Here is a 25475-nt window from a genome sequence, read left to right on the forward strand (position 1 = left end):
ATGTTTTAGAATCGGGCACTTTCTTGCGCGAACGGCGTAGCATACCGAATCAATGATGGCCTCTGACCGTTGACGGATGTACGTCCTGCGTCCCCTCCTTAGATGGGCGGGGCGGAAGGGCTGGCTGCTGACGGAACGTGGAGACACCCTGGGGGCGGGGCTACGGCGTTGGCGGGAAATTTCTTTTTCTCCACCTTCTGTCCATTCCTCGGGAGGCCCCCGCTTCGGCTCCAGTACGCGGCTGGTAGCTGTAAGAGGAGTGCCCCTGGGCAGGTAGATTTGCTGCAGCTCCACGAGCTCCTGAAGCGGGGACGGTGGGAAGCGGAGGGCTTGCGCCCAGCTCCAACAAACTGCGGCGCCCGGTGAGTGTGGCGTCCCACGGGCTGGAGAGGGATCTGAGCCGCGGGACTGAGGAATTGTTCTCTGTGGACTCATTCAGCCATTAATCCATTCAGCAGATATGTACTAAGCGCCTATTATTAAGTGCCAGGCACGTTCTAAACCCTTTAGGAACGTTTTACTTTCCACATTGCGATTTCTAACAGCTTTTCTCCCGGGGACTGCGACCTTGTAGCGGGGAAACCGAAAGCCAACAACAGAAAAGCGTGAACACTCCTGTCCTCAGCGCCCTGAGACTCTCAGTAATGATCTGAACCATGTGAACCTTCCATCTGCATGGCCCTTGTGAAGCAGTCGCATCTTTTCCTCATTTCAGCGTAGTGTTATGTAGCAAGCACCACAGGGAAGGCGGAGCAGCAGAAGTTATTACCCGATTTTACGGATGTAGCAGTTGCTCCCAGAGAGAAAGAGACTTGTCTAAGTCCCTTTTTGTGACTAAGCGGCCTGAGCTCCTACCCAGGTCTTCTTTTCCCCAGAAGAGCTGCTCTTAACTGCTGGGCTCTCATCCACCTTCTTTCCAGGAGGAGAGTGTAATGGCACCTCTTTTACTTTCTCTAGTCTAACCCCGGGATAGAAGGGCCTTCTTTTTTTTTTTTTTTTTTTTTTTTTTTGCGGTACTTGGACCTCTCACTGTTGTGGCCTCTCCCGTTGCGGAGCACAGGCTCCGGACGCGCAGGCCTAGCGGCCATGGCTCATGGGCCCAGCCGCTCTGCGGCATGTGGGATCTTCCCAGACTGGGGCACGAACCCGTGTCCCCTGCATCGGCAGGCGGACTCTCAACCACTGCGCCACCAATGAAGAGAAGGGCCTTCTATTTTGACAGTTGGAAAAAGCACTGGACTTAGAGGCATGAGATGCGAGATTCTTATCTTGGACTATCTGCAAATTGCAATGATCGGATATGGCAGTTTTCGATTTTAGTTATCTGTAAAAGTGGTACCCTCTTCCCTGCTGTATTGGGTGGTTGTGAATGCCATTGGAGGTTTCTGGTGTGAAATCATGTTTATCAAGTCCCTCTGCAACAGATTTTAATGTAACAAAGGGCGATATATGGACTTTAGAAGGTTTATGAATTCCCTGAAATTAAATGCAAAATTTTGTGTGAATTGTATGTGTTTCATAACATTTATCAAATTATTAAAAAAAAAAAAGAATCACTGTCCCTTACACATAAATGCAAGGGACTGGGGAAGTGAATTGACCATTTTGCATTTTCTCACTTAATCCTCAGTAATTCTAGAATAGTGCCTGGTACAGAATGGATGATTAATAAATAAATATTGGTTGAATAAAAGAAAGTTTCTATTCGTTTGGCCAAAAAGTTCGTTTGGGTTTTCCGTAACATCTTATGGAAGTTCCCGAATGAACTTTTCCACCAATCCAATATCCCCATTTTGTGGGTAAGGAAATTAAGGCCCATTTGACCTTTCAGTCAGTGGCTGGGAAGCCTGGTTTATTGTAATAAGCATACCAGAAGCAAGCTGTCTTAGACATGTATTAACATTATCTACTTTCACACAAGGTGTTCTAAGGTAAGTGCTTAAGAGCACAGTCATTGGAATCCAGCTGCTCGGGGTTTGAATTAAGCATGTGGTATCCTGTATAACACTGGGACAACTTACCATCTTGAAGTGCTAATAGCATCTACCTTTTATTCAGCAAATATTTATTACTGAGTGCCTGCCTTGCACTTAGTATGGACTAGCATTGTTCTAGGATTATTGTGAGGATTAAATGAGATAAACGTATCAAGAGTTTTGGTTCTACCTCTGTCTTATTGGATCAATAAATATCTGCTATCATTATTTTTACTGCAACTCCCTTATCTGTTTTCCTTGGGTGTGGCTCCTGGACTGGGTAGTGTGCATGTTCCAGATTTCTGGTATCTGCAACATTAGGAGCCTGTAGTGGGTATCTCCTAGAAGCCAAAGCCTTTGCTAGGCCAAGTCTGGCCTGCCTTTCCACTCCATTCATCACCGCTGTTGGGGAACCTTTTTGCTTACGGTGGATGAGATGCAGTGCTGGGTCGAGGGTAGGAAAGTGGCGTAACAGTGCAAAGAGGCCTGATATATACTATGATTTCCTTATGCTGCCTCTTCAGAAGGACTCCTGATTAATTTTTTGAACTTTGCATGGAAAAACAACCTGCATATAGAAAATGCACAAGTCATATACAGCTCAGTGAGTTTTCTTGAAGAGAACATACCTGTGTAACCAGCATCCAGTTCAAGAAACAACATGTCCAGCATCCCAGAAGCACTCCACTCCCCCACTGTGCTTCCTTTCAGTCACCAGGGTTTCCTTCTATTCTGACTTCTAACACCATAGGTTACTTTTACCTGTTTTTGACCTTTGTGTAAATGGAATCAGTATAGTATGTATTCTTTTGGCGTCTCATTTCTTTAGCTCATTGTTATTTTGTGAGATTTTCCCCACATGTGTGCAGTTGTGGTTGGTGGTTTCATTTCATTGCTGTATAGTGCTGCTGTGAACATTCTGGTTCATGTCTTTTGATGATATGTTTGTTTTTCTGTTGGGTATATTCTGTTGGAATTACTGGGTCATAGGATATACATATGTTCAGCTTGAGTATATATACTGCCAAATTTCCAAAGTGGTTTTACCAATTTACATGCCCTCCAGCAGTGTATGAGAGTTTTGGCTGCTCTACATCCTTACCACACTTGGTATTGTCCTAATGATTTTTTTACAAACAGTTCATTCAGGACGTCCCTGGCGGTCCAGTGGTTAAGACTCCATGCTTCCAATGCAGGGGGTGTGGCTTCAATCCCTGGTTGGGGAACTAAATCCCACGTGCCGCTTGGCACGGCCAAAAAATTTAAAAAAACAAAAAAACCCAGTTCGTTCATTAATTTGTTCAGCTATTATGTGTGAAGTCCTAACCTAGGCCCTGGGATGCAGTTATGAACAAGACAGACAAGGTCCCAAGATCCCTGCTCTTTTAGAATTTAACATTCTGATGTAGGAAGTACAACAAATAAGAAAGTAATATAATGTTTATGGCTTTGATAATAGGTCGGTGCAATAGAACATGACCTTAGGCAGTAGTATAAGGGGGTGGCGAGTAACTTTCCATTGGGTATCAGTGAAGGCCTATCTGAGGAAGTTTCACTGGAGCTGAGACTTGAGCCATCCCTGCAAAGATATTCAGGAAGAGAGAACAGCAACTGTGTAAGTCTGAGGGCACTAACAACCTTGGTCTGTTTGAGGTTTGGAAAAGCAGGCCTGGAGCATAGTGACAGGCTGAGTTGAGGCAGGTTATGTGGTCCAGGCCCAGAGAGCCTTCCGATACCCCTGCCTGCTCACCCTTTGGTAAATCATCCAGCTTTGCACGCATATATGCTTATACTGGTCTCAGTGAACACAGCTCATGATCTAGAAAAGGAGTGTTAAATTTTATCTTGGCTTAGTTTTTGAAAGAGGATGCATGCTTTAGTAACTAAAATATGGTTTCTATTTAAAGGCGTTGAAAGCATGGATTTGATGACCTTAGGTATACATGAGTACCTTAGGAGTATGGAGATAGTCCTTCTGTATGCCAGCTTTTAGTTTGAAAAAGTGCGATCCTTGTGCCAATGTTATCAAATATCATAGACACTGTGACAAATCAGAGCATTTATCCTGCAGTTAGATTATTCGAGAATTGTAGAAAATGTGTTGGGAGAGTCCACTTTACTACAAAGCACTCTCAGTGATATTCCAATTTTTTTTAATGATGGAGCTTATTTACTTGCATCTTTTGTCTGTATCTCAGTAGCCTATTTTGCCTGATTTCATCGCGGAAAGGTGAAAAGTTACAAGTTTACTGATAGTTCCATGTTACATCTTCCATTAAAAGGAACGTATATTGAAGGTAAGTTAGAGTTAATATATTTCCTTGAACATTTATTGAGATTCAAACACTTTTACTAACTTTTTGCCAAAAGATTATTACATACAATGAGTCCAAATGCATTTTTACTTGAGCACAAGTCTCCTACTTGTTTTAACTCATCAGTCTGCTGTTTGTTCATTTCTACAATGTATTTAATTAAAATTAGATTGATTTTAATAATACTGTGTTGTGAATCATACTCTAAATGTTCTTAATAGTAATCATTCAGGCATCATTTGTAAGCTGTGCATTTACTAATGACTCAGTATCTTCTTTTTGCTAATTAGTTTCCTCAAATTATATTAAAAAATACCTTTTTTAAAAGCAGAAGATCTTATGGGTCAGAATGTTCCCGAGTAGAATGTAGGACATAATGCTACTGACTTTAGGAAACCAGATTATTTAATCAGGATGTCAATAATGCTATTCTAATTCTGTTGTTTTCAACATGGACTGAAATTATTGGTCCCTCTATCAGTAATTCAGAGAAATTCTGTCAGACTGGATTAAAAAAAAATTTTTTTTAAACCCCAGTTTTGTCAAACTTTAGCTCTATAAGAAAAGCATTGAATTTAGAGGAAAGGATTGTTTTCTTAATAACTTAAGATAATGAGTTGGCATTATTATTAGGACTCATAGATTGTAGCTTCCATATTGTAAAGAGGATTGTCAAATATGTTTGGAGTTTTCACTCTCATTTCAGAATTGTCAGTAAAAATGTCTTTTTTCCCATGTACTTTAATATAGTTGTTTCTTTTCAGCTATTCACAATATTAATATCTAGGACCTATCAGCTGCAAAGAAAAAGACCGCTTCCAACTGCCAGAGCAGAACAGGTTAGTGACCCTGGGGTTTTGTTTTGTTTTGTTTTTAAGGTAAGTGGAATGATACATTTGATAAAATCCATTGCCATTCCCCCAAATGCCCCTTGCATGTTTTTGCCTCCATCCCTTGGAAACCCTCATTTCATCCATCTTAGCAATAGCTACCCATTATTTAACATTCATTTTAGAAAACCCCTTTAAGAAATCGTTCCTCCCTGAACAGTCACAAGCCTGGTCCTCTACCTTGCAGTAGTCTCTCTGGCTTTCTCTTGGCTCTTTGCACTGTTAGTTGTCCTTTCATGTGTTTATATTTTATCCCTACCTAGATTATAAATGTTATAAAGATACTTACAACTACTGTATCACTGTCTTTTAGTTTCACATTATTAGATGTTTCACATCTATCATTGTGTCTTGTACCTAGTAAGTACTTCTAAACATCTATAGTTTTTTACATATTGACCTTTCTGTTTCCCTGGATAGGAAGAGATAAGGCATAGTACCAGATGATAACTGAATTGCCTGTGTTTGATCTTCATAGAGCTTGACTTTTTCCTCAAAAAAGTTTTTTTTTTCCTAAGTCTAAAATGTGTGGGAGTGTAGCAGGGGCAGAAAAGAAGGCTGAACCCACTGAAAGCAGGGACTGTTTCCTAGAATCCATCAGAGCATGTCATGTTAACTCAGAGTTAGTGACTTTTACACAGGAGCCATGGCCTACCGTCCTACAAGGCTGAGGACCAGACAAACTTATTCATGGACTGGCAAGCCATTGGATCGAAAACTGCACTACCAAACCTACAAGTGAGTGATAGAGTCCTTTGGTGGACTGGAACTAATAGCTTCTTCAAGCTGAGCTGTTAATAACTTGTATCCAGGGTGTTTTAGGTACTATAGGTTGAGGATTGAGGGACAGTGAATATGAATTGATTGTAAGGGGGTGTGGGTTTGTTTGATGGAAGAAGATGTTAGCATAAATATAGCAGCTAGTGATACAGGAAGATATTATGTCAGGTTAATAAAATTTGATATGTATGATAATGTCATATCTATTTAAGATAGGTTCTGTATAACTCTGCATGATAACAGGGTAGGATGGATGTTGTTACTACATCCTCTTAGCCCAAGACATCTCTGAACAATCTGATGTTTTTACTGGGCGGCTTTCATGTCTTAGGAAGCCTTTGTTGTTCTTTGTCAATAACTGAGAGAAGTTAGGGTTCATCCTAAGGCCTCTGGATTAATCACCCATGCTAAAACAATTCATTCAATTCATGTTATCTACTCTTGCTTGTGATTTTACTGGTAAATTGGTTTCTAGTAGGATTGGTCAGAAGAGAGAAACTATTCAGGGGGTTTTCTAGTTACAGAGCATATTCCTCTGTGCCCAGGGGTCTGAAGAGCTTGGCCCACCCTAAGAGATTTCCTAACATGTTTCTCTGTTATTTCCTAGAGAAATGAATGTGAAAATAGAAGCTCGTTTGCCTGAGATTGACCTCCAGGTTGGACAGTTTGTGTTGATTGAAGGGGATGATGATGAAAATCCGTATGTTGCTAAATTGGTTGAGTTGTTTGAAGACGGTGAGTTTGGGGCTGGAATGAAAAGTATTCCTTGTCACTAATGATTGGGAAGTGCTCCGTGGTGGGAACAGGGGTGGTTACTGATTCTTCTGTTCATAGCAGTATGTAGGGTGTGCCTGTGGGCTCACTTAAGCACCAGCTGTACCCTCTTCCACCTAGTGAACGTCCTTACTCACTAGAGCAATATTGGGTAAAAATGGGAATGGAGGGCTCAAGAATTTAGCTTTTGCATTATTTTTAGGAGGGGGTAAGAATGGCCATGAAGGCAGGATTGTTGGAGTGGAGAGAAAGGATGGATTTAGGAAGAAGGAGGAAAGGAAATAATAGATGATTTGCACTCTAGTAGAGACATGTCCTTAAATTTTGGCATGAGGAAGTTAGTAACTTTGCAAATGCAAAGTTACTTTTACTAGGGAGGCAGTAAATTGGATTGGGTAGGTGTATCACTTGATTGACGTTCAGTCAGAAAAACAGAAACACTTTAGGTGTTTTATTTACCCAGAGGGACTTGTGTATAAGTGTTGAAAAGGCTGAAGAAGCAAACAGTGGTGTTTCCCAGAGATCAGTAAGTGCAGAAAGCCAGTACTACCCTTAAGGCTAGAGGAGCAAAAGGGAAGGTAGTGTGAACTGGTGCCTGCAAGGCCACACTCACAGCCGCAGCTGATTTTCTCAGCTGTTAACCCTCTGCAGCCCAGAGAAGAGCACAGAAAAGTGGGAATGGAGCGGAACTCCGAAAGGAAGATGAAAGAGGATAGTAATTTAAACTATTACAAAACTGCTTCTTTCCAAAGCTAGGAGAGGAGTATGTGGAAGTTAGTCCTAGTCCTGTGGCAGTTTGTATGCCTAAAAGAAGGAACTGATAGAGTGGATGAAGGTACTTTACATTATAGAGATAGGGAGGATATTCAACAAGTATGGAGGAAAACTTCATCAAACTAACATCCACTAGGGAGAGCACATCAGCAGGATGGGCTTTTGTATTTGAGGTTTGGGCCTTTGTGTATAGATTTTAGAACCATGTATTGTGCTACATTGGATGGCTTCAGTCTTTGAAGAGAGCTAAGGAAGAGAAGAGGCAGTGATGATGGTGGCACTAATGAGTATATGTCCTTTCACTTGGAGCTAACACTGGTATGGAGTGATGTTAATGGTATATTATGATGATAAAGCTGAAGGTTGCAAGCATATGTTTGCCAGAAGTCATCTCAGTGGCTGATGCTCTGAGTCTTGCTAGGAGTTTTGTTTTGATTTGCAAAATTTGTTCAGTAACTGTGATTAGAATTGCTCCTCTCAAACGCCTTTTACAATTTATGTGATGACCGATAGCACCATTTGGACGTGGAGCAAAGTGAGAAGAACGTGGGTGCTGGGTGTAGTCAGATTGCCGCTGGTTGGTCTTGTGACCTTTGACAAATTATTTAAGGGCCCTGAAATGTGATCACTTCACTGGTAAAAGGGAGACAGCCATAGTACCTACCTTGTAGGATTACTGTGAGGATTAAGATAATGTTTATTATCTTTAACCTTACCTTTTCCATCTATCCCTCCCTAGATTCTGAACCTTATCCCAAGAAACGTGCTCGAGTACAATGGTTTATCCGATTCTGTGAAGTCCCTGTCTGTAAACAGCATTTGCTGGGCCGGAAGCCTGATGCACAAGAGATATTCTGGTATGATTACCCTGCCTGTAACAGCAACATTAATGCCGAGACCATCATTGGCCACGTGCAGGTAGGTGATGCCTTGATCCTCAGTTCTATCTTGAAGCTTATTTCTGGCTGATTCCTAAGCTTATTACTGGCTCTCGTTTACCTCACGGAAACGTATTTTTCCTGTTTGTCACCTTCTCTGCTTGCCTGCCTACTTCCTTTCAACAACAAATATTTATCGAGAGCACTTACCATGTGTTAGGAGCCTCCTGGAGGAAGTGACATTAGGTTGTGACCTGAGGGATGAGCAGGAATTAGCAGGTGTATCTCAGTGGGAAATTATATTTAGCTGTGATTGTGGCAGACATAAAGCACTTTGAGGCTGAATATCCTTGCTTAAATGAGGACTTCACCTTGAGTGAATCAGTACAAAGAGTGTAATTGCTCCAGGCAAACGTGTGTTATGAGATTTTATAATAAATCAGGTTTGAAGAGTTGTAGGCTGAATTGAGACACTGGTTTGGAGACTAGGATATGGGTTATTTCTCAAGCTACTTCAGGCCCCCAAAATGGGATTAGATCCGGATGTGAAGTGTGGTCACATGGTGACTAGGTGGTTGGTAGGGCAGGGAGACCATGGCTTGGCATGACTATAGTCAGATTTTTCCACTCTGGGCCCAGCATATCATGTGCCACAGAATAATTTATCTCTGAGTTAAATGAGTTAAGAGGTGAAAGGCAGATGTAGAAGTTGAAGCAGCAAAATGGGTGGATGTGGAAAGGTAGGGGGCATGTTTAGGCAGGAGCACAATGGTGGGAATGAGCAGGACTGTGACAAGCCAAGCTCGACTAGTGGTGGGAAGCCCTTTTGAAGAGCACTGAGCACTCAGGAGGTAAAGTGGGGTCAGATTTTAGAAGGTAGTGAAAATCAGTTTAAGTAATCTGATCTTGCAGAGTGGGTAGCCATTGTAGACTATTGAGCAGGGGGGCATGCTTAGAGAAGTTTTTATGGGGAAACTTGGCATGGGTGAATAGAATGGACTAGAAAAGAAAACATGAGATATGGATATCAGCAAGGAGGACTCTGTGGAAATATGCTATGCCATGTCCATGCCTCTTTTGTTTAGAAAAGTAATTGTTCCAGGTAAGAATGCAGACTTAAATGCTCTTTAATCATAGCTCTCATAGAGCCTTCGTTGACTCTTTGGGTCCTTATTTCTTTATATCATCCATACTTCCTAAATTCAGGTAGTAGCTTTAGCCCCAGATGAAGTGATACCTATGGATCTGAAAAATGAGAAGACATTCTTTGTTAAACTATCTTGGAATGAGAAAAAATTCAAACCACTACCTCCAGAACTATTTGCACAGTTGGATAAGCTACAAGAAGGCAACCCTAGATGCCAGAAGTCCATGGAAGCCAAAACTAAAAGTACAGAAAGCCCTTCTTGGACCACAGCAGAACATGTGGTCAAAAGGATTGAATCAAGGCACTCCACCTCCAAATCTCGCCAAACTCCTTCCCATCCTGTCACCCCAAGGGCAAGGAAGAGGCTGGAGCTCAGCAGTAAGTGTAAAATGGGTCACAGTGGGCAATACTGAGGCTAAAGGAAAATGATAAAATATTAATTCATGCTATAGTGTTGAGTTAGTGCAGCAGTGAGCCAAGTACTAATTGGACGTCTCTTGAAATATATATCACATAAGATTTACCATTTTAATCTGTTTTTTGTGTGTGTGTGTGTGTGTGTGCGGTACGCGGGCCTCTCACTGTTGTGGCCTCTCCCGTTGCGGAGCACAGGCTCCAGACGCGCAGGCTCAGCGGCCATGGCTCACGGGCACAGCCGCTCTGCGGCATGTGGGATCTTCCCGGACCGGGGCACGAACCTGTGTCCCCTGCATCGGCAGGCGGACTCTCAACCACTGCACCACCAGGGAAGCCCCATTTTAATCATTTTTAAATGTACAGTTTAGTGGCATTAAGTACATTCACATTGTTGTATAACCATCCCCATCATCTTCTGAAACAATCTCTCCAACCATTAAGCAATAACTTCCCATTCCCTCATGCCCCATCCTCTGGTAACCACCATTCTACTTTTTGTCTCTGAATTTGACTTCTCCAGATAACTCATATAAGTGGAATCATACAGTATTTATTCTCTTCTGACTGGTTTAAAAAGTTAGTATAATGTCCTCAAGATTCATCATGTTGTAGCATGTGTCAAAATTTCCTTTTTTAAAAAATTGAGATATAATTGACATCTAGCATTATAACATATTAGTTTCATGTATACAACATAATGATTTGATATTTGTATATATTGTGAGATGATTACCACAGTAAGTTTAACTAACATCCATCACCATATGTGCAGCTACTCTGGAAAACAGTTTGGAGGTTCTTTAAAAAACTAAAAATACAGTTGCCATATGATCCAGCAATCCCGCTCCTGGGCATATATCTGGAGAAAACTCTAATTTGAAAAGATACATGCACTCCAGTGTTCATAGCAGCACGATTTACAATAGCCAAGACATGGAAACAACCTAAATGTCCATTGACAGATGAATGGATAAAGATGTGATATATTTGTATATATATGTATACAAAGGAATACTACTGAGCCATAAAAAAGAATGAAATAATGCCATTTGCAACAACATGGATGGACCTAGAAATCATCATACTAAGTGAAGTAAGTCAGAGAAAGACAACTACCATATAACATCACTTATATGTGGAATCTAAAATATGACACAAATGAAATTATTTACAAAACAAACAGATCCACTGACATAGAAAACAAACTTATGGTTACCAATGGGGAAAGGGGGTGGGGGAAGGGTAAATTAGGAGTTTGAGATTAGCAGATACAAAGTACTACATATAAAATAGATAAATAGCAAGGTTCTATTGGGCAGCACAGGGAACTATATTCAACATCCTGTGATAAACCATAATGGAAAAGAATATATATATATAGAACTGAATCACTTTGCTATATACCAGAAACTAACACAACAATGTAAATCAACTATACTTCAATTTAAAAAAAAAGAAACATGTCATGATACATAATTACAGTTTTTTGTCTTGTGATGCGAACTTTTAAGATTTACTCTCTTAGCAACTTTCAAACATGCAACACAGTATTAATTGTAGTCACCATGCTGTACATTACATCCCCATGACTTATTTATTTTATAACTGGAAGTTTGTACCTTTTGGCTACCTTAACCCATTTTGCCCAATTCCTCAACCACTGCCTCTGACTACCACCAATCTGTTCTCTGTATCTATGAGCTTGGTTTTCATTTTTGTTTTTTAATTTAGATTCCATATATAAGTGAAATCCTATGGTATTTGTCTTTCTCTGTGTGATTTATTTCACTTAGCATAATGCCCTCAAGGTCTATCTGTGTCACAAATAACAGGATTTCCTTCCTTTTTATGGCTGAGTAATATTCCATTGTATATACATACCACATTTTCTTTTATTTTTTTAAAGTTTATGTAAGATTGGCTTCATTTATTTCTTTTTTTAAAAAATATTTATTTATTTAATTGGCTCCGTGGGTCTTAGCTGCAACACATGGGATCTTATTTGCAGCATGTGGGATCTTTAGTTGCAGCATGAGGGATCTTTAGTTATCGCATGCTAACTCTTAGTTGTGACATGAGAGATCTAGTTCCCTGACCAGGGATTGAACCCGGGCCCCCTGCATTGAGAGCGCGGAATCTTAGCCACTGGACCACCAGGGAAGTCCCACATACCATATTTTCTTTATCCATTCATCCATTGATGCACATTTAGGTTGTTTCCATATCTTGGCTATTGGAAATAATGCTACAGTGAACATGGGGGTGCATTTGTCTTTTCAAGTTAGTGTTTTTGTTTACTTCAGATAAGTATGCAAAAGTGGAATTGCTGGATCATATGGTAGTTTTTTGTTTGTTTTAAATAAATTTATTTATTTATTTTTGGCTGCATTGGGTCTTCGTTGCTGCGCGCGGATTTTCTCTAGTTGTGGTGAGTGGGGGTTACTCTTCGTTGCGGTGCATGGGCTTCTCATTGCGGTGGCTTCTCTTGTTGCGGAACACAGGCTCTAGGTGTGTGGGCTTCAGTAGTTGCAGCACACGGGCCCTAGAGCACGCTGGCTTCATTAGTTGTGGTGCACGGGGTTAGTTGTTCCGCTGCATGTGGGATCTTCCTGGACCAGGGCTCAAACCTGCGTCCCCTGCATTGGCAGGCGGATTCTTAACCACTGCGCCACCAGGGAAGTCCCTCATATGGTAGTTTTATTTTTAGCTTTTTGAGGATCCTCCATACTGTTATCCATAGTGGCTGCACCAATTTACATTCCCACCAACAGTGCATAAGGGTTCCCTTTTCTCCATATCCTCGCCAACACTTGTTATTTGTTTTCTTTCTGACGATAGCCATTCTGACAGGTGTGAGGTGATACTTCATCTTGATTTTCATTTCTCTGATGATTAGTGACATTGAGCACCTTTTCATTTACCTATTGGCCATCTGTATAGCTTCACTTGGAATAATGTCTATTCGGGTCCTCTGTCCATTTTTTAATCTCATTGTTTGTTTTCCTGCTATTGTATGAGTTCTTGATATACTTTGGATATTAACCCCTTATCAGATATTTGATTTGCAAATATTTTCTCCCATTTAGTAGGTTGCCTTTTCATTTTGTTGGTGGTTTCCTTGATGTCCAGAAGCTTTTTAGTTTGGTGTAGTCCCACTTGTTTGTTTTTACTTTTGTTGCCTTCGTTTTTGGTGTCAGATCCAAAAAATCATCATCAAGTTCCATGTCAAGGAGCTTATTACCACCTATGTTTTCATCTAAGAGTTGTATGGTTTCAAGCCTTACATTCAAGTCTTTAATCCATTTTGAATTAATTTTTGTGTATGATGTAAGATAGTAGTCCAGTTTCATTCTTCTGCATGTTTCAATTCTTCTGTCCAATTTTTCCAGCATCATTTAATGAAGAGTCTGTCCTTTCCTGATTGTATGTTCTTGGCTCCTTTGTTGTAAATTAATTGGTCATATATATGTGAGTTTGTTTCTGGGCTTTCTATTTTGTTCCATCGATCTGTGTGTGCCAAAACCATACTGTTTAGATTACGGTAGCTTTGTAATATAGTTTCAAATCAGGGATTGTGATGCCTCCAGGTTTGTTTTTCTTTCTCAAGATTGCTTTGGCTATTTGGGGTAAAATTTCCTTTCTGTTTAATTTTTTGAGGAACCACCATACTCTTCCATAGCAGCTGCATCATTTTACATTCTTATCAGTAACACACAAGAGTTCCATTTCCCCACATTGTCACCAACTATTTAGATCTTGTTATTATTATGTTGTTTTATATTGTTATTTTCTGTGGTTTTGACTGTAGCTATGCTAATGGGTGTGAGGTAGTATGTCATTGTTACATTTCTCTAATGATTAGTGATGTTAAGCCCTGTAATTAGCTAATTCTTCAAGAGCTTAGCTACTAAGGTGACATTGCTTTTAGATCCTTAGTGGAAGAGCTAAGAAATATATATATATATATATATATATATATATATATTTGTTATAATATAGTGTTAAAACTCTTAAATTCATACTCATACTTCTAATCTATACTATGGGGTTCTTTCCATCCTTCCCACATTCCATAATTCCAAATCAAAATTGATTTGCAGTTTTTATGCCTTTAGAATATATTCCACTGAGGGAGTAATGTTACTTTGATTAAATTTTTTTCTTCCACCAATGGTTATTTTATTGGTGATATACAGTTAGGTTCTTTCATTTCTGTTTAATTTTAGGGCTTTTCCCATCTTTGATTTTCAAAACATTTAAAACATTAGCATAGTTAAAGAGTCAAAACTATTTAAGACAAGTGTACTCAGATAAGCCGCATTCCTTTCTTTACCCTTGCTCCCTGTTTCTACCTCATCTTTTGTAGGTAATCAATTTTATTAGTTTCTGGTTTATTTTTCCTTTGGTTTTTGCAAAAATCAACAGATAAAACACACACAGACATATGTACACACAGTCATATACAAACATGCATATAATTTTTATTTTATTATAGTTTTATTTCCCATTCTTTCTTACCCAGTAGGGTATTATACTGGATGTATTCTTTTCCATTTTAACTTTTTTCACTAATGATATATCTGAAAGCTACTCCATGGCTGTTCTGAGAGCTCATCCTCATCCTATTATGTGTCCTTAATTTTTCTGTTTATGTGCCAAGTTCATTGAGTATAAGTTATTTGCATTCTTGATAGCTCCTTAGTAGGAGCTATCAAGAATACAAATGTTTAGGAGCTGAATATAAACATATAAACCATTTTGGAAATGCAGAAGACTACTAGAGAAATAATTTGTAATACCACCATTTAGAAATAATTGAGTGTTTTTTTCACTGTTGATTTTGTAGGACCTTGAAAGTTAGGGTAAAAAATTTAAACTTGACACAGTTACATAATTAGATGAGGCAGATATGATGAAAATATTTTGGATTGTTTTTGACAGAAAGATGGGGAAATGAGGCATGAGGGAGACTAGGACTTTGGGACATTTTTACATTAATCTAGACATGAGTTACCCTCATATTTACCACACAGGTACTAGATGACTTCTTACCTTGTCTGCAGCTATTCCACACACACCCTGTGCTGTGACTAAAGTGAACTCCTCTGCCCAGTGCTTTCCTGCCTCGTTGCCTTAGCTCACATCAATCTCATTTATTCTCTTCACTTATTCCCCTCCTTCCCCTTTCAACTCTGTTGAAATTTTGCCTTTCTTTCAAGGTCTGTCTCAAAAGCCATGTTTATTAGCACTTAGGTGCTTTAGGACAATTTTTAAACTTCATACTATAGACGTTTATGTGTATCATCTGCCCTGTTACTTTTGGCTGCATTGGGTCTTCGTTGCTGCATGCGGGCTTTCTCTAGTTGCAGCGAGCAGGGGTTACTCTTCATTGTGGTGCACGGGCTTCTCATTGCGGTGGCGTCCCTTGTCACAGAGCAAGGGCTCTAGGCACGTGGGCTTCAGTAGTTGCAGCTCGCAGGCTCAGTAGTTGCGGCATGTGAGCCCTAGAGCATGTGGGCTTCAGTAGTGGTGTGCAGGCTCAGTAGTTGTGGCTTGCGAACTCTAGAGCGCAGGCTCAGTAGTTGTGGTGCACGGGCTTAGTTGCTCCGCAGCATGTGGGATCTCCCCAGACCAGGGATCGAACCCATGTCCCCTGCATTGGCAGGCAGATTCTTAACCACTGAGCCACCAGGGAAGTCCCACCTATCTTTTAATAGCTCATTTGCTATCTGTGAATGAATGTCCAGGTTCTTGGTGCCTTTGATCATGGTGAGAGAGGAGCAGATCCAAATGTGGCTCTGTGTATTCTTAGAACCCAGTTGGTTACCCCCCACCCCCACCCCCGGGGACCCATCTTCTCTCTGTTGGTAGATATAATCTGGGTTAAGAAAAATCTAGGACTTGGTATTACTCAACAGAGTCATTGGTATAAATTTTTTCAGATGCTGTTGAATGGGGCCTGAGGATGTGCAGTATCACCCTGGTTGAGAACCACTCTTCTGGTAGATTACTTCACAGAAAACCTGACCTGAACATTTATCTATAAAAGCTGATTTAACTGTTGACTTATGGTTCTAGCTAGCAAAATTACTCGTAGAATTTAAGAGAGAGATTAAAAATAATAAGAGCTACCTGGCGCAGGAAAAGAAAGCATAGAATAATTCAAAATATGGATAACTCATGTCTTTGTATCACTCAGTGAATGAGTTTATCTATAAAGATATTAAGGGTGTATATAGTGCTAGTTATAAAATTCACACATTGTCTATGGTGATTTCTCTTGAACTTAGGTTTCCCTAGGACACATAACACTAGGATTTCCCAGCAGACTTCATGGGCCTCGTTGGAGTCTCCTGGAAGAATGAAACGGAAAGTGGCCTTCTCTGAGATCACCTCGCCTTCAAAGAGGTCTCAGCCTGATGGTCCTCAGAACTCGTCTGCAGCTCTGAAAACCCCAGAGAAAGCTGGAGAGATTCAGCAGTGTTGGGCCGAGGATGACAAGAAGGCTTCACCTGATGGTTGCATGATCCTGAGACCTCGAGTCCCAGCTTTGAAAACGACAGAGACTAGTGAAGAAAGAACATTTACTCCTGTCAGGGGGGGACAGAAATCCTTGGTGGTGCCTTCTGTGATTCTGAAACCAGAAAACATCAAAAAGAGGTAACTGGGGATGCTTCCCTGCCTCCCACAGAGCAAATCGAGATCCTTCACATGATGTGAAAAGTGTGGGTCACAGCTGATAAATCTGCCTGTGTCACAGAATCGCCAGCTTTTCCAAAATACAGATTTCTAAGCCTTTCCCTAGATGTAGGAAATCAACCTCCAAGCGTTGGGCCCAGGAATCTGCATTTTGAGATGCTCTTTGGGTGATTCTGATATACCCAACTGTCCTTTGGGGATCACGGCTCCAGAAGATAATTTCCCAAACCTGAACTGCTTCACAGTCCTGGATTTCATTACTTGCTGTGGCTCTTTGCCACATTTTAACAGTGATTTTCTTAGGTTTTTGGGGTTTTTTTCTTTTAAACTGGAAGCCGTTTTCAAATACATACAGTACAAGAAGATAATGCATCTGGAAGAAACTCTGCAGTTTGACATTGGGCAATGTTTATAAATGATGGGCTGCACAGGGAATGTGACGAGCCTGAAATGGCAATGTTTCCTGCTCAGAAACTGCAGCACCTGGCTCACCTAGTTTGCTTGATAAATGCTTTGTATTGAAAATATGGCTGCATTTCTGCTAACCTTGAGTGGACAGTAAATTCACTGATATGTCAGAAATTAAAAAAGGATAAGAAACTCTGCCTAGGATGAGTATGTTCTGATCTCTAGTTGGGAGAGGTGATGAGTCTGATTTAAGTGATAAGCTTTTGGCAAACTTTAATCTCTGGGTTTGAGTCAAACTTCAGTTACAAACTTTTTAGCACAGTGTGATTAGCTCCTTCCAAAGTAGCTGCAGAAAGAATAGGAGCCAGTCAGGCTACCTGACTATCTTCTAGTCCCGCTGCTGATCCCTGGTGCCCCAAACTGCTTTCCATAACCTTGCTGTGGTATCTTGCAGGGAGGCCAAAGAACCAGTTCAGGATGAAGCTACCTCTACTCCCCGTTGTCGTATCCGCAGAAAGAGCTCTCTCTTGACTTTGAATCGGATTAGGCAGCAGCTTAGGTAAGACTGCTGCTTGGCAGGCATAAAAACATCCTGCCATTTGTGAAATCTATAATCCTATTTCTTAAATCCTCTTTTTATTTCTTGTTTGTTGTTTGCTAATCCATGGAAATTCTCCTTTACCTAGTATGTCTGGAATTATGTTAATTTCACATAAATGTCATAGTTTGAAAGAGGCAAGAAACACTGCCCTGGCCTTAGGTGGCTCCCAGGGCCCCATCATCATCACGCCCAGCAAGACTGTTAGTGTGGTGCCTAAGGGCATGAACTTTGATTCTGATAGACTTGGATTTGAACCTGGGCTTTGTCATTTACTATCTGTGTAACCTTGGGAAGGTTACTTAACATTTCTAAACCTTGGATTCCTCATCTATAAAATGGGAATAATAATAAACAAGTCACAAAGTTGTGTAGGGTTTAATGAGATAATATAAATAAAGCCCTTAATAGAGCTTCCCGGTAGCAAGAGCCCAAGAAGAGGAGCACATCTGAAATTGCTCCGTTGCAGGAGAGACTCTGCAATACCTCGAATCCACACTGATCTGTTAGGAGCTTCTTATGTAGACTTCAGACATCAAATATCAGAAAATAATGTGTCCTACCATTCAGGTTTTTAGGTAATAGTAAAAGTGACCAAGGAGATGAAGAGTTTCTTCCGGTAGCCGAGATTTCAGACTCTGACAGTGAGGAGGAAGAGGCTTCCACACCCCCTCTTCCAAGGAGAACACCCAGCAGTGTGTCCAGGAACCTACGCTCTTCCATGAAGTCACCCTTACAGACCCCCTCCAAGACACCAAAGAAAACCGTAAGGTTCTTTTAGGTTTATTTCTAGTAATTTAGAAATTGTGGTGACTGAGGTCACACAACTAATAACAGCTGGGTTTTGAGCATAGGTCTGTCATATTCAAAGCTATGCCACTTGGAGTATTCATGGAGGAAAGGTTCTTTTTTTTTAAATTTAATTTTTATTTTATATTGGGGTATAGTTGATTTACAATGTTGTGTTTCAGGTGTACAGCAAAGTGGTTCAGTTATATATATATATACATATATCCATTCTTTCTTAGATTCTTTTTCCATATAGGTTATTACAGAGTATTGAGTAAAGTTCCCTGTGTATTCATGGAGGAAAGGTTCTACGTGAACCCTAGGACTGAAAATGAACCCAGTAGACAGTGATAAAATTTGAGTCCAAGTTCCTTTTAAGATACGGAACCAAATGGCCAATAGCCAGACTGCCTGAGGGAAGGACAAGAACTGTAAGAACGGACTCCTCATCTTTGCATTTCCCTTGAAAGCTGGCAGAGGGCTTTGTGTGTAGTCAGTGCTCAGTGGGTATTGAATCCAGGGCTGCTGAGCCGTGTCATTGGTTTTGTTGTGCCACTCAATGCACTTGAGGAATAGGGAGCACTACTAGGTGTTGGGAATGAATTGTGTGAAACATGGAACAGGTAAATGGATATCTGTCTGCTTTCTGTGGAACTTTAGCAGAGCATTGAAAGCTATTAAGAAAAGAGGGTCTTACTGTGTTCAAACATGTTTGAGAAATGTTTGGATTAAACAAAGTTAAATTGGTTTCATTATCACATGACTTTTCAAGGCCATTAACTTATTAGTGTTATTGTGAGGGCATTAGTATATTAGGAAACATTTTTCGTAGAGCATGTTGTTCTTTAGAACAATTTAGAAATGCCTAATTAGGGACCTTTCTAAAGCTGATCTCCATTTTCCCATATCAAGAAAAATGTGATTGGGCTTGGGTTGAAGTCAAAGAAAAGACCTTTAGGGAAGGAAATCCAATAGATCGGCTTTGGACGAGGCAGTCTTGTAGAATAGCTCACCCGGATGATCTGGTTTGATTGCATCTCCTGGGTCCCACCCAGAAGAAGGGATTTAGGGGCGGGGCGGGGGCCTCTTTAGCATAATAAAAAAGTCAGAAGTCCACTTTTTTTTCTTAAAAAAAAAACCTTCTCAGCAAGGTTTGTTATTATTTTCCTGTTTTCTCCAGAGTTAATAGATGTTAAGCTGTTAACAGGGTCTAAATGCTGTTCTGCGTTTGGGAAGAGGTGTAGAGACTATCACTTTATAGCTTGGCTACAAGCAGAGGGTGGGTAGGTGAAATGCCCCCACGAAAGGGAGTGCTTTGTGGAAACACCATGAATACTACTGGGTAGCAGGCCTGCTCTAATGAACCAGCAGCAAGGGAAAAAAGAGAATGGTGAAATCGGTCTGTGGGCCTAAACTGAATGACCCTATGGTTCGAAGTGGAGAAATCTAGGGAGGTTTCTTCCAGTACTGTGTAGTGGATCGTGGAAGTTCTGAGCTAAAGATTGACCATATTTTCAAAGAAGGCTAGAGGAAGATGTTTTTTATTTATATTTTTTAAAGATGCTTTTTTATTTTAATCAGTGAATGCAACTCGTGGGGGCAGAATAGAGGAGGATCTTAGGAATCAAACCCAGTTTATGCTGCTACTGTACCCTATTTGGGCAGAGTATTTAGGATTAGAAAGTATTTGCCTTTCTTTGAAGATAGTATTTTACTTTGAAAAGTATTTAATCCATACTTTTATTCATTCTTTCCTCAGACTGACATTGTTTTCAAATCCTAATACTATAGTAAATTAGAAATAAGAAATTGTGTTTGGACGATGAACAAAATGTATATGTAACGTAGGAGAGAAAGGGAGAATCTTGGTAATCTATACAGGAAGGAACTAAGAGGAATTCACTACCTCTTTTCTTTTTATCAGCTCATCACGAATCAGATTTGCTGATGCATCCTGGATGGAGTTTTGCTTTGTTTTTTCCTTCTGAAATATGTTCTGTCTCTTTTTTTATTTTGGAGTATAGGTGATTTACAGTGTTGTGTTAGTTTCAGGTGTACAGCAAAGTGATTCAGTTATACATATACATATATCCATTCTTTTTCAGATTCTTTTGCCATATAGGTTATTTTTTATTTTATTTTATTTTTTGCAGTACCCGGGCCTCTCACTGTTGTGGCCTCTCCCACTGCGGAGCACGGGGCCTAGCCACTCCGCAGCATGTGGGATCTTCCCAGACTGGGGCACGAACCCGTGTCCCCTGCATTGGCAGGCGGACTCTCAACCACTGTGCCACCAGGGAAGCCCTACCATATAGGTTATTACAGAATATTGAGTAGAGTTCCCTTTACTCTGCAGTAGGTCCTTGTTGATTATCTAAATGTTCTGTCTTTTGAATACAGCCCGAGCCCAGAACACCACGTCACGCCACTCCCCGGATCCGCAGCCGAAACCTGGCTGCCCAGGAGCCCGCCAATGTGCTGGAGGAGGCCCGGCTGAGGTGACGTCACTCGGGGGCCCCTGCTTTCATTCAGATGAGCTGGGAGTGCTTTGTAGTCATTGGTGTACATAATAAAGGTAGAGAGTAAGATGAACGTGTGTGTCTAGAAAGAAGAAACCTCAAGCAGTGTCTGGGTGAGCTACTGTGGACAGGCTCTGGGAGGAGTCTGCAGTCCACTGCCACCACTTTCTCAGGGTTGGAAGGTGATGAGTCAGGACACTGCTTCTCAGTTGCGGTACCCTTTAGAACTGCGTGGGGACTTTTTCAAAATACATAAGCCTAGATCCTGCCAGAAATCAGCTGAATCAGAATCTCATGTGGGATGAGGTCCACCCATGTGATTTGAGGAACCTCCCCAGGTGATATGTACTCTTAGTTAGAAGCACTGAGTTGGGTGATTTGTCTGGGTAGAGAAAGGCCAAATGAAGAAGTTTAAGAATGAAGGCATTCCCTTGGATGTGAGATTAAGGTTTCAAATAGAAACTATAGATAAATCTTTTCCATTTATTATTGAGTAGATAGTAAAATGCTTCTAAAGTCCTCCTTTTCTCTCATTTACCACCAACTTTAGGCTGCATGTTTCTGCTGTACCTGCGTCTCTTCCCTGTCGGGAACAGGAATTCCAGGACATATACAACTTTGTGGAAAGCAAACTCCTTGACCATACTGGAGGGTGAGTCATGTTGAGGAAGCAGGATGCTCAGGGCAGAAGGCCCTGCTAGCGTACCACCTCAGGTGCTGTAGTTCACCCAAGCGGTCTTTCCCTGGTGTCAGAACAGGCAAGGCCATTGCTGAAGCCTAAGCTTCTGAAGCAGTTTTTGTTGTCAAAGTAATTCTATAGAATTCTGTCTTACAGAGAAAATGACACTGGCCTTTTTTGGGTGGGCACTTGGCATACAGCATTGCTTATAGAATGAATGGTTCTATATAAACAGGTCCTGCTCTGATCAGCTTCCAAGGATGGTCCTTACTGCTCCCACCTCCACATTTCAGGGGCCTCTGTCCTTCCTTCAGCACACATTCTTATACTCATTCATAACTGATGATAGTGTCAGGCAGCTGCACAGACCTAGCCTGGGGTCTTCTCTTCTTGCCCCAGGTGCATGTACATCTCCGGGGTCCCTGGGACAGGGAAGACTGCCACTGTACACGAGGTGATACGCTGCCTACAGCAGGCATCCCAAGCAAATGATGTTCCTCCCTTTCAATACATTGAGGTCAATGGCATGAAGCTGACAGAGCCCCACCAAGTCTATGTGCAAATCTTGCAGGTGAGCAACGCTGTTTGGGCTTTTTGTTTTGGTTTTTTTGGTTTGTCTTTTGGTCTTTGGGTTTTTTTGGACCCACGGCTTGCAGAATCCTAGTTCCCCGACCAGGGATCAAACCCAGGCCCTCGGCAGTGAAAGCACAGAGTCTCAGCCACTGGACTGCCAGGGATTCCCCTGTTTGGGCTTTTTTGGAAAATACAGTTTCTGGGTGGCACATGAAAAGGGAAAGGTTTACTTAATTTTGTGCATATTACATGTTCACAACTTGCCAAGCATTGTCCTTTGTGTAGAGGTAGCAAGGAGAAAGAAGGCAGAATTCCTACCCTCAAGGACCTTGAAGTCTAGGAGCTGGATAGGAATTTCTGGAAGCTAGTACTTACCAACATGGTGAAAACCATTTGTACACAGCGGGCATTGTGGCAAACCGGAAAAGGGGTCAGAGGTAGGCCGAAGTTTGCATCTCACTTTTTCATTCATTAGCTGTTATCTTGGAACAAGCAACGTCCAGTTACAGAGTCGTACACTAATGATTTTGGAGGGGCTTCTGGGGCCAGCCTGTGGCTCATCTGCATTTCAAACACTATTGTCTCTAGTTGCCTTCTCTTCTCCTTCCAGTGGAGGGCAGAGGGTAGGATACTGAAGTCCTCAGGCTGAATAGCTTCCTCTATATGCAGATTTAACTTTAAGCCCAGGGGAGTAAAGTCCTTACAGTTCACCACACATTCCCCCACCCACCCCGCCCCACCGCAATGCAGAAGCTGACGGGTCACAGGGCAACAGCTCACCACGCGGCAGAACTGCTGGCTAAGCGATTCCGCACTCGAGGGTCCTCTCAGGAAACCACTGTGCTGCTTGTGGATGAGGTAAGGAGGTGCCCACGGAAGGACTGGAGAGGAAGTGGCGTGGCACTTGATTGCAATGTTCCGGGAGCAAATACTGGGCGGGCGGCAAGTCCTGGCTCCCTTCTTCCTTCACTTTGGCCCATTCTCTGGTGGTGAGAGGCATGTGTCCGTTGATGTCCTCGCTGGTGGTGTGACCTGAGAGCACCTGAAGCTAAAGCAGTGGTAACAGGCTTCCCTCCGGGGCCCCGGCTCCGTCTCTGTGGTTGACCCTGCGTCTCTCTCCATCTCCTGGCAGCTCGACCTTCTGTGGACTCAGAAACAAGACGTAATGTACAATCTCTTTGACTGGCCCACTCACAAGGAGGCCCGGCTTGTGGTCCTGACCATTGCCAACACCATGGATCTGCCAGAGCGCATCATGATGAACCGGGTGTCCAGCCGACTGGTAGGGCCCTTCTCAAGCTGTTCTTACAGACCCATAAGCTGGGCCAAGGATTTCTCCAAAAATGAAAACATAGGAATCTAAAATAAATAGGAAAAGTAAGAAATGTGATTTCTGAAATTCTTATAATTACTAAGTTGGAATTAAATATGTCACCATTGCATGGCTTTCTGCAAACCTATCTTCTTGGTGTTCTGCTACCTCTGCACTCTTAAACTGCACAGAACCCTAAAGGTTTAATTATTTAAAAAAAATACTTAAGTGCTTACCCTTGTCAGGCAGTGTTAGATACACAGAGTATGGCTGTGAATGGGGCAGACACAGTCTCTGCCCTTGTGGACCTTGTGGTTCAGCAGGAGTGACACCGGGAGCCAAGCTGGTGCATGTTGTAGAGGTGAAGATCGTCCCACCCACTCTGACGAGAGCACCTCTGCTCAGATCTACTTGTAAATGATTCCAGTAGAATAGAAGATTCTTTTAAGCTAAATGAAAAAACAGTCGAGAGCTACTGCCCTACAGGATCCCACAGGCCATTATCAGTAACAAAAGGAGCTGGAAGCAGTGGTAGTCCTGGGATGAAATGTGTAAATTGTTACATGGGACTTGGAAATCAGGTTTGGGGACTTGCAGGTGGCTTTCCACCAGGACTATTGGAGTGGGAAATCCATGAACTTGTTCCTCTGTCATCTTGACTCCCCAGGGTCTAACCAGGATGTCCTTCCAGCCCTATACTCACAGCCAACTGCAACAGATCCTGGTGTCCCGACTCAAACATTTAAAGGCCTTTGAGGATGATGCCATCCAGTTGGTAGCCAGGAAGGTAAGTCACCTTTGGGGAGCTCCTAGTCACACCGACAGTTTTTGCTGAGTACCTGCCCATGTGAGGCCCTATGCTGGGTGCTCTGGAGATGAAGAAAAAATTAGGAAGTCCTGTAAAAACAAATACCAAAATATAGAAACAAAATTCTGAAAAATTCCTTAACCTTCTTATTGTATAACTAATTAGAAGGCTCTGAGTATGGTGGGCTTTTATACAAGTGAAGATTAATTGATTCAGGGAGCTTTGTATAATCAAAAGGGCAACGTAGTGAGTGAGGTAGACAAACCTGGATTGAATTCTGGCTCTAATACTTTAATAAGCATGTGGAAGGTTACAGAAAAGTTACTTAAAAACTTCCTGGGCTTCAGTTTTCTTCTCTGAAAAATGGGAATAATAATAGTTACCTCATAGGGTCATTGTGAGAATTAAATGAGGCCATGTCTGTAATGTACCTAGCAGGGTGCATGTTCCATGGTAGATATGAAGTGTGGGATGCCTACCCCCTCCAGGCTTACTGGGAGAATGCCAATTGAGATTCCACGAAGACTTCTCCGAGGCTGCTGAGGAACAACTCAGGTTAAATGTCCACCTTGAGCTGAATGAAAGACACCACACATCCACAGTATTTCAGCACTTAAAAACAGTTATAAACGTATTTCTAGTTTCTTACTGGAAACGATGTGAACTCTGAATGCCTATAGCAGCAACACACGTCTGTAACACCTGTTCAAAGATGGGTACTATATTAAGTATTAGGGTCAGAGGTGAGCGAGATATGGTGTTTATCTCCAAGATTTGCTTTCTAGGAGAGAGATCCTCAAAGTTACTATCTAACCCTTCTGTTGGTAGAGTTTTCCACCTCTGCAATCATGCAATTTCTAAAAGTTCTTTTTTTTCCTCTGAATGGTCCTTTTATATACCATCCTACTTATTTGAGGTTGTTTTCTCCCTTTTCCTCTAAGATGCTTTGTCTGTTGGTTTTGGTCTCTATCCTGCATCGGTAGACTTTCCTCAGCTGCCATTGTGGTCCGCTGAGGTCTAAGGGTGGAGATTACAGAGCTGATTGGGAGCTCTGAGTATATAAGTGGAGCTTGTTCATCAAGAGCTTCGCTGAGGGGTAATCTGATTGGGCCAATTTCAATATCTTTAGTTTATTCCCA

General features: G+C 41.6%; 1 protein-coding gene across 3 annotated transcripts in view; it reads left to right on the forward strand.

The window, feature by feature from the left end:
- Positions 1-58: 58 nt before the first annotated feature.
- Positions 59-25475, forward strand: part of ORC1 (origin recognition complex subunit 1) — a 34355-nt gene continuing 8938 nt past the window's right edge. Inside the window, exons 1-16 of one of the 3 annotated variants that reach the window (XM_033435517.2) lie at positions 59-362; positions 4175-4273; positions 5056-5130; positions 5809-5919; positions 6569-6696; positions 8249-8427; positions 9594-9912; positions 16242-16611; positions 17513-17617; positions 18227-18422; positions 20846-20943; positions 21515-21616; positions 22043-22214; positions 22967-23074; positions 23349-23498; positions 24196-24315. In XM_033435517.2, the coding sequence (XP_033291408.2) occupies positions 5828-5919; positions 6569-6696; positions 8249-8427; positions 9594-9912; positions 16242-16611; positions 17513-17617; positions 18227-18422; positions 20846-20943; positions 21515-21616; positions 22043-22214; positions 22967-23074; positions 23349-23498; positions 24196-24315 (2139 nt within the window). In that variant the 5' untranslated portion in view covers positions 59-362; positions 4175-4273; positions 5056-5130; positions 5809-5827. The remainder of the gene's footprint in view (positions 363-4174; positions 4274-5055; positions 5131-5808; positions 5920-6568; positions 6697-8248; positions 8428-9593; positions 9913-16241; positions 16612-17512; positions 17618-18226; positions 18423-20845; positions 20944-21514; positions 21617-22042; positions 22215-22966; positions 23075-23348; positions 23499-24195; positions 24316-25475) is intronic. The other 2 variants (XM_033435515.2, XM_033435516.2) reach the window with 2 other exon arrangements.

Source organism: Orcinus orca, chromosome 1 (assembly GCF_937001465.1).
Source record: "Orcinus orca chromosome 1, mOrcOrc1.1, whole genome shotgun sequence".
Taxonomy (NCBI): Eukaryota; Metazoa; Chordata; class Mammalia; order Artiodactyla; family Delphinidae; genus Orcinus; species Orcinus orca.